We start from the raw sequence: 15,491 nt of genomic DNA, 5'->3' as shown, positions 1-15,491 counted from the left end.
ATACACTCTTAATAAAAAATAATAATTATTAAAATTACAACTATATTCATTATAACACAATTTCCTGTTTAAAGACAAAAAAAATTAATTTAATACAGAATCCAAAAAAATTATTTAGCCGGTCAATACATAATTTATATGAAAATTTGCTTAAAATAAAAGTTTAAAAATCTTTAATTACCACTATAATATTACTACAAAACTAACAACCCTATATTTTAATATTGACGTAAAGAAATCGCAGGTTTGTAACATTTGGAATGTTTTTTAAGCAATTGGCAGATTTAGGAAGGTATATAATAGCGATACAGCCTCTTCGTAATTGGTGGTGTATATTTTTAGTCGTATAATTTTAATTTTAAATAAAAATATGTACTTATCGCGCATTCCTAATAAAGTATAAAATATTAATGCTTAAAAAACATACTAATACACTAGCATACCAACAGACGTTGCTTTTTCCAGTATTAGAGCAATTGCAATCTCAAACCTCCCATTAACCCATTCAAATATACACAAAATTAATCTAAATGAGACCTGTCGTTTGAGAGGCGATAGATAAAGTTAACAAAACGAATTATATAACTACGAGGTAATTTCTGATATCATTTTAAAATTGGAGGTATTATTTCTGAGATCTACATTACTCCAGATGATCATAAGTATTATAATTATAACCAAGAATGCGCTTAGTTCTTTGTCTTAAATAATTTATTATTAATCATCAATTTAAATTTTTATTAATATCAAAAATAATTGTTTTACATATTTCTAAAAATGTTTTGAGCATCTGCCTGACGTTGGTTGCTAAGCAACGCTTTGTTATTAAACATTCCACATCGAATTTGGCTGGAGTATAGAAATATTGGTATTCTGTGTCAAGCACGCCGTAACAAATTGACAAAATATGTCAAAAGATCAAATATTTATTTTCGTTTTCTTTGTTATTTTTTACCGCAATTCTAATATTCTATCAATGATATCAAGAAATCATGCTATACATAGCACGAGAATATATTTATACAACACACTAAATTTTGTAGCTGGTGAGTCAGTGTGTGAACGTCTCCAACTTAAGGAAACGTATGAAGTTTTAAAGCTGATTCATGAAAGTAATAAGATTTATTATGGAACTACAAATAATGATGACAAAACTGGTGAAGATAAACTCGAAGCAGATGAACAAGAATCAAAAACATTAAATGATAAAAATGTAAACGAAACAGAACAAGCGACGTCGCAAGCAGACGAAGAGGACACAAATCGCCGAAAAAGTAGAATTCCGACGTATGATGAATTTGCTAGATTCAAAGATTCCAGTCGACCACCAGATAGTCATTATTTTCCTTCCACTAGACCTAGAAGTAAGGGAATTACAATATTAAATGTAAATGAACTGTTTCTATATTGCATATTATTTATTCATTTACACATCTGAAGATCTCTTTGTAATATCTTGGGTTTATAATTTGTTGTTACATTATTCCATGTGATTCAAAAAGATATTTTGACAATAAACAGACACATAGAAGCTAAATTAATCTATTAAGAAATTGAGCGTCATTATTCAGTGTGGTTTGAACCTCGGAGTGGATAGTAATGTAAATATTAAAAAAAAAAAAACAGTTGGACAGCCTCGAGTATATTTTTCGTCGAGAGGATCACAATTGGAAAATGCACTAGGAATTCCTACTGGAGTGGTCTTAATGGATTTCTTGCTTGTAATATTAGATGGTTAATAAAAAAATGCGCATTAATTTCAAATTATTTATTTCCAATTATATGTTACCTGTAGATTTTTATGAAAAAAAATTTCGCATACAAGGTAAAATTCTTAGACCCATAGTTACATAACTAGTACATGTCGATAAATACATTTTAATAAATGATCACATTGAGACTGTATATAGGTTATTGCACTTAATCTATAAGGCGAATAAGCCTTTCAAGTGAAAACTCACCACATGCGTTAACCAAAACCAAACCCCCTAATAAGCTATATAGAATACAGTATACAATAGTGACGGATAGCACATATATCTTAGCAGTATTCGAGATAAATCATTGCCTTAATTAAATAAGTCGACTAAACCGCTCACGAGAACATACCCTAAAATGACACAAGTACTAATTTAATTAATACATCTATCACATTAGCCGAAACTAAATTTAATCAATATGAACAGGTTTTTTTTAAATTTATTTTACATAAATGTGACGTCATCATATTTTTTTCCTAATCGTATTTTTTTATAGTAAATATCGAGTAAGAATAGTCAAAGAGAACTGTATAGATGAACATCATAATTTGTCAGTCAGTAGTTCTTATTTTACTAGATATTAATTTTAATCGCATTTTCGAAGAATAACTACTGGGATTCTTTTGCGATTTGGACCATTGGTTTTTTTTTTTTTCGTAAACCGGTAATTCTGCACATTAGTCTAACTGTAGTTTAATTAACTAATCTTAAAACTAAAACTTATACAAATATTTCGAACGTGGTGAGTTTTATCACTATAAATTATAATTATCACCAGTACCGTAAGGCCCGTCGTCTTAATAAAACATTACAACAATATTAGGCTGTATATAAACTTCGAATAGACATATCAAAGTTGCCTAATGCCTACATCGCATTACCAGGCATAGCCGTACATACAACAGTACACATTAAATGTCGACTAACATGATTTACATATTTGGAACCACGTTGCAAGCTTATACAGTGACTTATATTATAAAAAATGGTTATTTATGTATCTAATAGTAACTAATAATTAAATATCGTTTAAGATAAAATGCATTTCAGGAATCGTTCATACGTTGAAACGTCTATTGAAAATGACTTGTAATTTAAAGTTAAAAAATAAAAGTCACTTAAAATTAACAGTATCTGAAATTATTTTTATATAATTAATTTCTATAATCAAGCTAAGGAATAAGTATAAGTAGAAAATGAAAGAAATTAAAATGATCTTTAAATAATATGTAAGATAAACAAGTGTTCGTAGAGAAAGCACTTAAATGTGATAGTCAAGTGCATTCTTTACTTGCACCAAATCAATTATAAAGCGACTTAATACAAAATATATACAGCATTTAACTTACATTATTTAATTTTTCATCTTTCACACAAATTTCGTATAGGCCTCGTGTAGGAAGAACAGTCTAGGAAATTCGGTTTTATCTTTTATTTTGAAATCGGTATAGCGTTTTACTAATACGAATACACAGATACAAAATACAAATTTAGTAATATAAACTTACAGGCACTGTGTTACTAGCTTTACAAGTCATAGTGACACGGATTCGAGAGTTACTGAGTTATGTCTAAATTTATTTTAATTTAAATACAAATAATATTTTGATATGTTTCGTTCCGAGTCGACACAATCAGTAAAGTTCTAGAAAAATCAGGCGGATAAACACACCCTAGTATGGAGATGTGAACGCGCGTTTTGATTTTTAATTGGGTCGTTTAATATTTGAATGCCACATTACAGTGCACAGCCATTCCGCGTTCCGAAAAGAGTTTTTAGTTGTGGCATTATGACAGACTTTATGAATAACGATTGTTTACCAGCGATTTTGTCCCTCTTCTCGTTTTTCACGTAGTGTTTGATGCCGGGTTTGTGTATTAGGAACGCATTGTTCAGTATCATAAAGTCGTAGTCTTTGACGCAGAGAATGTAACCCTGTAAAATTGAAAAGGTTAGTGTTTAAAAAGTTTTATTTTTTATTTGGGTTGACATTTACAATATTCTTCTAATATTTAAATATGGAACTTTTTTTTTATACTTTTCTCAGCGAAGGACACATTGTTGTCCTTCAATGATAAAAGTACAAATGTGGATGATTATTGTCAATATATTCTTGGAGTGTTATTTAAGATACTTTTATATGGATTTTTACGTTAGAACAGCATATTTTTATTTGTTTATAATAATATTACCTGTGTCATTTTATCTTTTTTCCCTTCCCAACTAAGTCGTTCATCATAGTAAGGATCTTGGTGTGTTCCTATGAAGATCGGTTCCCAGTGTACGAACTTCCCACGCCGTTTGCCGACATGGAATACGTCCATTTCTACAACAAAAAAAAACAAGTTTACTATTTTGGATCATGTAAAGTGTCTTCAAAAAATAATTTAAGGCTAAATAATAATAATTATATATTAAAAAATAAATTGACGATAGTCGGTAAGTAATACTCGTTTATTTAAAAAAGAGAATTATTTGCCATTAAAAGGTCATGGATTACATCAATGATCAAGACTAGAAAACGTCCTAATTGGGACATTTGCCTTTAGTCGTTTTCATCATAATTATGCCAGTAATACGTTATAATACATCATAATTATGTAGTAATACGTTTTGCGTAATTAAAACATCTAGTTATCCGTTTTACTTATTGTTTTTATCAAGCTATCCTTTTTACTTGTAACGAAATGTAAAATAAACGGTCCCCGGCGCGGCACATTTTTTCTGTTGTTTAGTATGGGTATAACATATCTGTTTATTAGAATATCATTGGATTACATGAAATAATATTTTATGCAATGATAGCAGTAGCTTATTAAAGCTTGCTTTTTTTGCAAATTCGCGTAAGAATGGGGCCGACCAGCGCGTAAGGCGCGGTCATTGAACCATAATACGCAATTAGAATGCCCCATACGACCACGCCATGCTCTTTACGGCATAAATAGCTCACGACCGACAACACGAGATTAATTGCCGATGCATCGTAATTAATCACACGAAAACGAGATCGACCCCGATTCACATCGTATGAAATATGACCGAATTCTATCACATATTGACATTGATATTCAATCGTGTCAACTGATCGCATGTACGTCAAGTCGCGACCGTTTTGAAGGCGATTAATTATTTGGAATCGTGATTTTATGCTACTTTAGCTGAAAAATTAAAACCAAACGGAGAGCAGAGCAATTTATTATCTACTAGCGACTCGCCTCGGCTTCGCACGGGTGCTATACTAAATATACTACTACAACAACAACAACAACAGCCTGTAAATTCCCACTGCTGGGATAAAGGCATCATCTCCCTTTGAGGAGATGGTTTGGAACATAATCCACAACGCTGTTCCAATGCGGGCTGGTGGAATACATATGTGGCAGAATATCAATGAAATTTGTCACATGCAGGTTTCCTCACGATGTTTTCCTTCATCGCTGAGCACGAGATGAATTATAAAGACAAATTAAGCACATGAATCAGCGGTGCTTGCCTGGGTTTGAACCCGCAATCATTGGTTAAGATGCACGCGTTCTAACCACTGAGCCATCTCGACTCATCAAATATACTACATAATTTGTTTATTTACGATACATCTTCTTCTTCTAAAATAGGGTTTCCTTAGAATAGTGTCCATGTATTATATACAAAAACCTTCCCGTCAAAACACTATCTTTTAAAAAAAAAACCGTATCAAAATCCGTTGCGTAATTTTAAAGATCTAAGCGTACATAGGGACAGACAGCGGTAAGCGACTTTGTTTTATACTATGTAAAGATTTATCGTAGTATAATTTACATTATCTTCGAATTTATCTTAGAAATAAAATGTATAATAAATCAAAATTTCGATCTTCTGTTTATATTGGTTGGGGTACTTACGATTAGTTTCCGGCGCGTTCATCCATTGCTGCCCCTGGGGTATGTTATGACAGTTGGGACAGACGAATTTATGAAACGGTATAGCGGTCTTGTTTGCTAACATCCCTTGCAGCTCGTTTTTCGTCGAAGGCACCTGGAATATCAGAATTTTAATGAGCAACTTCATTGAAGATTATATAGTAAACGTATAAATCTTAAAAGTACCATAATTTAGGAAATAATTAGTTTCAAACAAATCGAAGAAAAATTGAATATTTTTATGAAAAAAAATTAAGGCATTTTGTAGTTTTAGAACAAGAAAAGAAAAAAAAAAACAAAAGATAGAGCGTACTATGTTTGAACTTACTTGTGCTTTGGCACCGACTTCAAATATGCTTATTGGGAAGACTCTAGGCCTAGTGGAAGTGCTTAACGGTTTAGCGTTTCTGGCAATCATGTTTAGGAACCTGGGTACTAAATTAGGACTAGGATATAGCTCTATATCTGAAGGCAGTATAAAATGAGTGACTGCAGCCTCTCTAGCGATGTTACGAGCAACATTCACGGGGTACAAGAGGCTTTTTGCCTTCATATACGTCGAGTTAGCGTTGACGTCGTACGGCGGCTTCGCTGTGCAGTTGTACGGGGTCTGGAGGAAGATGTCAGGGTTTGGTATCTGCAATGAGAAAAACAATACAGAGATTAGATATTATTATGACCTATACTGTAAATGTCCACTAATTGACTAAAATCTCCTGTCCTTTTTGAGGAGTCAGGTTATCCACCACGCTATTGGTATGGCACCAATGCGTATTGGTTGATATATGGAAAAAAATATCTGACGTAATTTGGAGGTTATCATTTTACAATATTTTTCAATACGAATAAAGATGAATTAAACACATGATATTCAGCTAGCCCGTGATTGAACTCGTAAGCTTAGATTAATCCATGTGTTCTAATTATTATTGAGCCGTTTCTTTACGTACATGTACATTTTTCTATTAAAAAAATATTTTCTCTGAAAGGTCATTAGTGTGCATAAAGTCTATCTTTGATTATATAATCGATAAAGTGCATAAAGCACTTGAATTCGTTGTCATTAACATTGACACTCCAACTAAGTATCAACTGATATGAATCAATAACATTACAACACTTTATCTTGTATTGAATATAATAATAATAATAAATATTGGACAGCATCACGTACATGACTCTGATCCCAATGTAAGTAGCTAAAAGACTTGTTTCATGGAAAATCAGAAGTAGCGACGGTACAAACGTCCAGATCCAAGGCAACATAGAAAACTAAATAAGCTTTTTTCTAGATCCACTTAGCTGGGAATCGAACCCGGGAACTCGGAATGGCGTACCCATGAAAACCGGTGTACACACTACAAATTGACGACCAAGGCGGTCGTCAATTTTTTTTATGTAAATGAATAATCGGATATTAAAAATGTTTGCTATTTCAATGACTGCGTTGTCGCCTTGAGCACTAATTTTTTAATATTTATAACATTTGTATAGCGCAAAATTAAGATAAAATAAAAATTTGCATAGCAATAAATAAGTCTGAACATTATATTATATTTAAATTTCCACCTCAATTATTTTACTTAACTCGTTAGCTATACTTGCTGACTTAATTAAGTAAAACGAAATAAATTTTATTTAGATAAAAACCTATTGTTTGCTTATAATTGCTTTCATTGTGTTGCGTTGGTAAGTATAACATACAGTTGTTACAACCTCATAAGGTTGTTACTAGCTAGTGTAAAAAAGGATTTGTTTTTTTTATGTAACAGGTTGGCAGTTAGGCAATTGGACCACCTTATGGCAACTGGTCACGACCGCTCATAGACATTCGCCCTGTCTCACAGGCACATAATTATTCCTTAGGAATATAACCATTCCTTAAACGAACCTTGGTAGCTAAGATTTGGACAAAACTGTCCCTTGTGCCTGTAGTTACACCGGCTCACTCAAAACGGAACACAACAATAATATATATTGTTCAGCGGTATAATATCTGATGGGTCGTTGGTACCCAGATGGGCTTGCACAAAGTAAAACTTTCTGTTTAGAATCTATCTATATTTTACGTATACACTTAGGCACTATATCTTCTATGACGTTGACTATGCAGTTTGATAAAAAAAAAATCTCAACCATAAATTTCAACAAACATGCTCGAAGGTTGTGCACATATTATAGTATTTGACGCGTTACTTTAGTTTGTGTTCCTATAATTGAGCAGTTATACAAACTCATCTATGGTAGTTTGTGGTATTACCTATGATTGTTTTATTCAAAATTATTTTATGATGTTCAAGTACGGATGACGTCATCGTATGTATTAAATAGCTGTTACGGTTATTTTCATAATTTCGAATTAACATGCGGTATCTAGATTACTCTAAATCTGTGACCTCAATCTTATTTCAAGGTACCCGAAAACCGGAATTCGTCTTTTACCTTATTTAATTTTGTACAAAAATATATAATATTTTAGATCATTTTTTAAATTTGTTGAATTTTGACTTAAATCAAAGTAAAATAAAATTGAAGTCGTTTTATTCTATGCCCGCTCCTCCTATCCTTTGTAATTTACTAAGCACCGATTAAGTTAAATTATACATATTTCAAAGTTTTAGCACCTCTATGTGATGTCTCGATAGCGCGTATGTACATATAGATTAGAACAAGCTGTGCCCGCGACTCTGGCGTTTAAATTTAACAAAAAAGCGTAGTCTAAGTTATTACTTATTACATCAGGTTCATGCCAGTGAAAGTCCTATCAAAATCGGTCCAGCTCTTAAAGACATTAGCCAGAACAAACAGACAGACAAAAATTGTAAAAAAATGTTATTTTGGCATATGCATCGTGCATGCATACATATGCATTTAGTAAAAACAGGTTTTTAAATAACTTTTATTAATTATTGAAATATTGCAAATACGTTACATTTTTAAATATGACGTAGTTTATTACAGTTTATGGTGTATTTTAAATAATATAATCTTACTGCTAATCGATTATGATAAGTAATTATAGCTTAGCTTGACACGGATCAGGCGAAACAGGTTATTATCTAAAATAACGAACTAAAATTGCTTTCACGACCATGCAATGAAATGTATGCGTGAATTTTACGTTGTAATATTTATAGCCGTCTGTTTTGGAAGTATCAATATTTTGTATTTCTCGTTTCTACAATGTCCTACCGCCATAATAGTATATTGAAACAAATCTTTTGTGTTTAAATTATAAGTACCTAACGGCAGTAATGTGTCTAATATAAACTTAATTAGCTAAAATATAATTACTTTATGCTTAGTGGCCTACTAGGTGGTATGGCTTTGTTCAAGACCGCTTGCACACCACTCACTCATCAGACATTCTGGCGCCAAGCAGCAATACTTGGTGTTGTTACATTCCAGTTTGAATGGTGAGTGACCCAGTGTAACAGGCAAGGATCATAACACTTAAGCTGCCAAAGTTGGTGACTCATTAGCGATGTAAGAAATGTTAAATATTCCTATAAAGGCCACTAGGTGGTGACCACTTAACGTCAAGTTACTTTTCTGATGAATTTTAATTATTATTATCTAGTTAAAAATCAAAGATATTTCTGAAAGATGTTGCATTCCGTCATAAGTTTTTTCCCGCATATAACAAGGATACCAAACCGAGTTTCAGTACATTTGATCAAGTGGTTTCTGTTTGAACCGTACTGTCAGGCGGTGAAATATTAAAATGTTCTTGTTTTAACTAATAGCTCGTTAAATAATACTGTCCATTATTAAAATTAATTACTCACCGAACTGGGTAAATTTTTATGGGAGAAGAAAACGTGGAAGGTAACGTATTGCTTGATGAGTTCGTTACCGAGACAATCGCGCAAGTATCTGATGCTGTTCACAGTGGGGCCCATGTCGGCCCCGGGCGCGTGAATAGCAAGACTCACAGGAGCCATCCACCTGCAATCAAAAATATAGTTATAAACAAAGACGCAAGTATTTTGGGAAGTACAACAGGAGTGATACAATGTCTTTTGGTAAGTTTTTTGTATAAAGTCAGAAGTATTGAAGGATGCCTTTATGTGGCTAAAAGGTTTCAGAACAAGAAGTTCTATGAATAAAACTCGATTAAAAATTTTTTAATTTTGCCGTCGAGATAAATTTTAAAAGCGTTAAGAAGTCGTAAGAATTTAGACACTCGTGTTTCAGAAAAAATTAAAGATTTTGGTATCGTATTGGATAGTACCTGCCATTGGATTATGTGAGTGAGATAGTAGTACTAATGCACTCTGCAATTGAGTTTATATCCACTTGGCTACCAGTGACCTTGAGAAAGATCGTAGTGGCCAAAACCGGTCAGTCAGGACATCATGATGATAACGGCTCAATAAAATTACATTGTCTCACAAACGGACTTTAAATCGAAACCCAAGAATTCATTGCAGTTTCAGCTATTATGCTGCCGAATATAAACCGATCATGATACGACAAAATATTTAAATTCTTCTTAAATATAAACTACTAACTAGCTTAGCGGAATGAATTGTCGTGACTTAAAAATAATCAATTTTATTTTAATCAATATAATGTTGTCAGTCCCGAGCGAATGGTTCGCGTGTCGAACGACATTTACGCCTGTTTTAGGTCGCTTGAACATCGCCAACACTAACTGCGCCTACAAATCTATCTGATTAGTTACTTAAGTTCCACCAATGTTGGATAAAACGTTGGATGTTGGATAACTTTATTATTTATCAAAGTTCTATTTGTCTTAAAGGCGTAGAATATTATTGTGTATTGCGTAGATGCGGTTAAATCGATATATTATCGTACAATGTATAAAAGATCGATTTATAGTTATTTGTAATATAATATTTAACTTTTTTTTTATGGTGGTACTTGATGGCAGGGCTTTGTGCAAGCCCGTCTGGGTAGGTACCATCCATTCATCAGTTATTCTACCGCCAAATAACAGTACTCAGTATTGTTTTGTTCCGGTTTGAAGGGTGAGTGAGCCAGTGTAACTACAGGCACAAGGGACATAGCATCTTAGTTCCCATAGTTGGTGGCACATTGACGATGTAAGGAATTGTTAATATTTCTTTCAGCTTCATTATCTATGGGTGATGGTCACCACTTACCATCAGGTGGCCCATATGCTCATCCACCAACCTATACCATAAAAAAAGTTATTTGTCATTTGATTTCTAACTTGCATTAAGTTTAAAATCGGCACAATATTTTCCACCCGCGTGTTTGGGGAGGGCAGGTTTTAGGTACTCTATAGTCTTAACTTTATAATAGTTGTTTAGTTAAGACGTGAAGGCAAACAAATGAATAGGTCTATACAAGTGATATGACTTTGTATTTAATGGCCTTGATTTTAATGATTTTTCATTATAAATGAAAAAAGGAGACGTTTACGAAGAAACATTAAGACTCCAATGATAGACAGGAAATTACTGCGAAGGTAAATTAATGGTTTTATAAAAATCTTTAGCAGTAATTTAGTACTCCTTAATTATGGAACGTTGTCGTTAAGTTGTTCGGAATTAAAGCAATTAACGAATAATTCTTAGACTTATATGTAAGTATTTATTTATTTATTTTAAATCGACGGATGTGGACCAGTTATTTTACGTATTAGGAATTTTATGTCACAAACTTGTAGTTCGTAATCATTATCATTACATAGTATAAAACAAAGTCGCTTACTATCTGTCCCTATGTATGCTTAGATCTTTAAAATTACGCAATGCATTTTTATGCGGTATTTTTGAGTGATAGAGATGGCTCTATCTCCTCTTTTTCTTTTTCTTATTCCTCTCGAATGATCTAGAGGAAAGTTTTCGTATATAACGGACATATCATAGACAATATACATATGTTGTAAAGAAACACTGATAATTTTATACATATGTTTCTAATTATATGTCGTAAATAAACAAATTCTGTAGAATATTATTTTAGCATCAGTATTACACTCGTGTAAACCTGGGGAGGGTCGCTAGTAAATTATAACTTAACTTAGTATATATTTAGTACTCACGTATTTATGAGCTATATGTATATTTAAATGTTTTCTGTGTCGATAGAGACTAATTTCGCGTAAATCGTTCATTTTAAAACGTTTAGTTGATTGTAGGCTTGATATGACCGTAAAACCGTCAAAGGCTTTTATAAATCGTGGGTTAGCCATAAAAGGGAGTAAGGTGTCTTTGGGTTTTCAGGTCACGATATATGAAAGTCACGGCACCGTAGTTTAATTCAGAAACATTTTTTCACGAATCCGTGTAAGTGTTAAAAAAAGTCTAAGCATGACTAAGGATATTATTAAAACCTTTTTGGTTCCATCGTCAGTTTAACTCAGTTATTATTATAATTACTCTAACTTTGAGTCTATCGATACGACAATTTGTAGTGCGTTTATTATTTCGAAGTGTAGGTAGTTAATATGAAGCGTGTATTAAGCGTATATATTTTTAAAGCGTAATAAATAATGTTAGTCGAACTAGATGCCTTTCGTTTTATGAATAATGTGATCTACAAATTAACATTTGTTTTTTAAAGATATTAACTCACAAGCCACTTGGTGTTAAACGTTTAGTTATGTGTTAGCGTTTAAAACATTAGCGTCGTAAAGCGAATTGTTCTTTCTGTGATTTGACGCAATTACTGTGATAATTTAGTAAAGTTACTATTAGTCATAATTACATTGACTTTGATAATTTTAATTTTTTTTTATTAAGATTTAATGCATTAGAAATAGTTATAGTATATAATTAGTCAATTTATTACAGCGACTATGGCCTTATGTTTTGTTAGTCATTGTTATAATTACGAGCTACCCGTTCCGGACCGGCGAAGGTAGAAGTAGGTTAGGAGTTTTCATGAAACGAAAATTGTTAATACAAGGAAACATCCCTGATTTTTTGAACTAAAAATCTTCTCGGATGTACTCAAAACTAGCTAAAGTTTCGTCACAATTAGATGAATCATTTAGAAGCACATATGGAACAAACACCATCCATATTTATATATAATATTATTATAAAAGACAATGTTTCTCAGTTAGTTCCGTATGAGATCCTTACAAATTTATCTGATTGCTACTTGTGTGTAGTACTTGTACGTGTACTTGTGGAGTATCCTTACTGAGTACTAACGACGTACAAGTATCGGATAATTACTCATATAATTAGTAAAGTGACATTGTAACGCACGTTGCGCATTAGCCATTTATAATATAATTATTGAATCCAGGCACGAAATATAATTTTATTATATTTTATTTTATGTAAATTCATCAAACGGTTAACAATGTCTTTACGCGTATTGCGTTAGTAATCGTTTTATTGTGTTCGAAAAAGTTCGATTGCTTTTCCTGTTTAAAAATTTGGCGCCAGTGTTGACGTATTGCCAACAAAACTTTTTTTATCGCTGGATAATACTTTTATATATACCTCCCATTTCTCTTGTTTGTAAGATTTTTGACCATTATTAAAAATATTATATTTATTTTATCGGTATATTTATATTTTTAACAGCATTTACCTACAACATCCATTTACCGAACTTTTTTTACAAACGACGTCTGTGAAAGATTCCTATTATATAAACGATAAAAAACTAATAATAATAATTATTATTTATGTATATTTTGTTGCAATCTGTTCCATAAATAAATATTTATTGTATTCACTAAGAATACCAAATTTCCTCAAGGAATATTTTAATTATATTAAAAACGAGAATTCAAGTTTTTTTTTTTAAATAAAATCGAATCCCTAAAATGCGCCAAAGTGCTAACGCTGGCAGCTTAGTTCAAAAACGATTGAGCTATTGATTTCCCTTTTGGCTCTATGTGAAATGATTGTTGTTTTTTGGATCGTGTGTCGTTGATTCTCATACGTTATAGATTAATCTGGTTTTAATAGCTTGTTTTAAGTTTCGTTATCAAACAATTATTGCCGCCGTTTTAATTGTTACTATTAATTATTGAATTAATAGTAAAAAATATCAAATATATAATAAAACTCATCATTATAGAAACTGAACATAATTATTTTTATAACTTAGCCTTTAATTTAAAAATAATTCATAGTCATATGTATTTTTTTATAAATACACTAGAAAATAAACAAGTGTAAAATAATAAAATAAAAAATCAATAAATACTAAGTCCACGCTTTTTGATATTTAATAAATATAATCTTCTATTGAGTAATATGCCTTATTTATCAAAGTATTTATGAAACAAGTTTTAAATTTTTTAATCAATAATATATATATCATTGCTTTTTAAATTACTAATGCAAAAAGTAGAATATTATCTATGATACGTGAAAAGTCATAAATTAAAAGAAATATATAAATTATGCTTTTCATATTAGTCAGAGTATAGTATCATTAATCGAATTTGTTTATACATAAACGTAGACCTGTTTCTAATTATTATTAGCAGTGTATAGCAGGTGGGGTGTTGACTAGACGTTGCTATAGCTGTCTATAGCACATTTAGGGTACGCTGTGGGTTCTAGTTGTTAGATCAATAATCCACACCTTGTTAATTTCTTTTCAACGATGTTGTGGGCGAGGATTTACTCTTTAGGAGCGCACGTATTTATACGAAATATTATAGCATTTAATAAGTAATAAATATGAGACAACATCACATACAATACTCTGATCCCAATGTATGTAGCTAATGCACTTGTGTTATGAAAAATGAGAAGTAACGACGGTACCACAAACACTCAGACCCAAGACAAAATAGATAACTAATGAACTTTTTCTACATAGATTCGGCGGGAATCGAACTCGGGACCTCGGATTGGCATACCTATGAAAACCGGTAAACACTCTCGACCACAGAGGTCGTCAAATAGAAAAAATAAGCACTTTTATAGATACGTGCAAATAGGTAACTGTTTCTTGATATATGTCGTTTTTTTAATTTTTTTTTTGTTATGAATAATGAATACCCGTGTCAATGCCATAAATTAATTATTAGATTAATTGCATCGTATTTTTCTATGGTTGTAATATTTAAAAATATTTCCGTTGATAACCCTGTGTGATATTGATACAGAGTAATTGACGTAATGAATTTACTACTAGTTCGCAATTACCAAGGGCGTACATCATTAAAATTTATTTCACATCTTTGTTTAAGTCGTCTTAGTGTTTGTTAATCACGTGGATTATATAAGTAATAACTAGCCACAGATTAAATAAAAGTATATAATACTTTTTGGTCAAGCGTAGTTAATATAAAATATTATCTGTATCCGGTGGTTTAAATTTAGATAATATTATCTATATACATACAAGCTCAGGATCGGATTAATCATGACGGAGTCCCAGGCTAAGCATTTCAAGGGGCGCCTATGCCTATACCTTAGCTTCTTAATATATATTTCACTAACACAACAAATTTATTGTTAATTAAGATTTGTTTTTCTATCAGTCTATTCAAATAAGAGAATATTTGGCTTTAGCAAATTCATTCATTTAAATGTGATTTTATATTTGTTTAGTAACGTACAAACGCTCATTCAGGCATATAAATTTCCCAGCTTTATAATATTAGGATATATAATTCTTCGGAAATAAAATTTATCTATTTATTTATTGCACTAAATCTGCAAAAATATTTTAAACTTTCTGTATATTACATATAAGACAATATTTTCTATTTGATTACGAGAGATTGTGTATATAACTTATAACTTGTATAAAACGTCAAAAAGATGATGACGATTTTTGGCGATATTTTACTTAATTTATTATACGATACCTGACCATTCGTAATAATATGAACTAATACGATTCCACTTATGT

The 15,491-nt window shown here is 31.6% G+C and overlaps 1 protein-coding gene across 1 annotated transcript in view; it reads right to left on the bottom strand.

Moving 5' to 3' along the window:
- Window positions 1–1,753: 1,753 nt before the first annotated feature.
- Window positions 1,754–15,491, bottom strand: part of LOC124536030 (beta-1,4-glucuronyltransferase 1) — a 59,901-nt gene continuing 46,163 nt past the window's right edge. Inside the window, exons 3-7 of the mRNA XM_047112427.1 lie at window positions 9,449–9,608; window positions 5,989–6,297; window positions 5,643–5,775; window positions 3,954–4,087; window positions 1,754–3,696 (exon numbers count right to left, since the gene is read on the bottom strand). Of these exons, the coding sequence (XP_046968383.1) occupies window positions 3,499–3,696; window positions 3,954–4,087; window positions 5,643–5,775; window positions 5,989–6,297; window positions 9,449–9,608 (934 nt within the window). The 3' untranslated portion in view covers window positions 1,754–3,498. The remainder of the gene's footprint in view (window positions 3,697–3,953; window positions 4,088–5,642; window positions 5,776–5,988; window positions 6,298–9,448; window positions 9,609–15,491) is intronic.

Source organism: Vanessa cardui, chromosome 2, assembly GCF_905220365.1.
Source record: "Vanessa cardui chromosome 2, ilVanCard2.1, whole genome shotgun sequence".
In the NCBI taxonomy this organism is placed as follows: domain Eukaryota; kingdom Metazoa; phylum Arthropoda; class Insecta; order Lepidoptera; family Nymphalidae; genus Vanessa; species Vanessa cardui.
The sequence above is the reverse complement of the archived record's forward strand: the minus strand, read 5'-3'. Positions and strand labels throughout refer to the sequence as shown.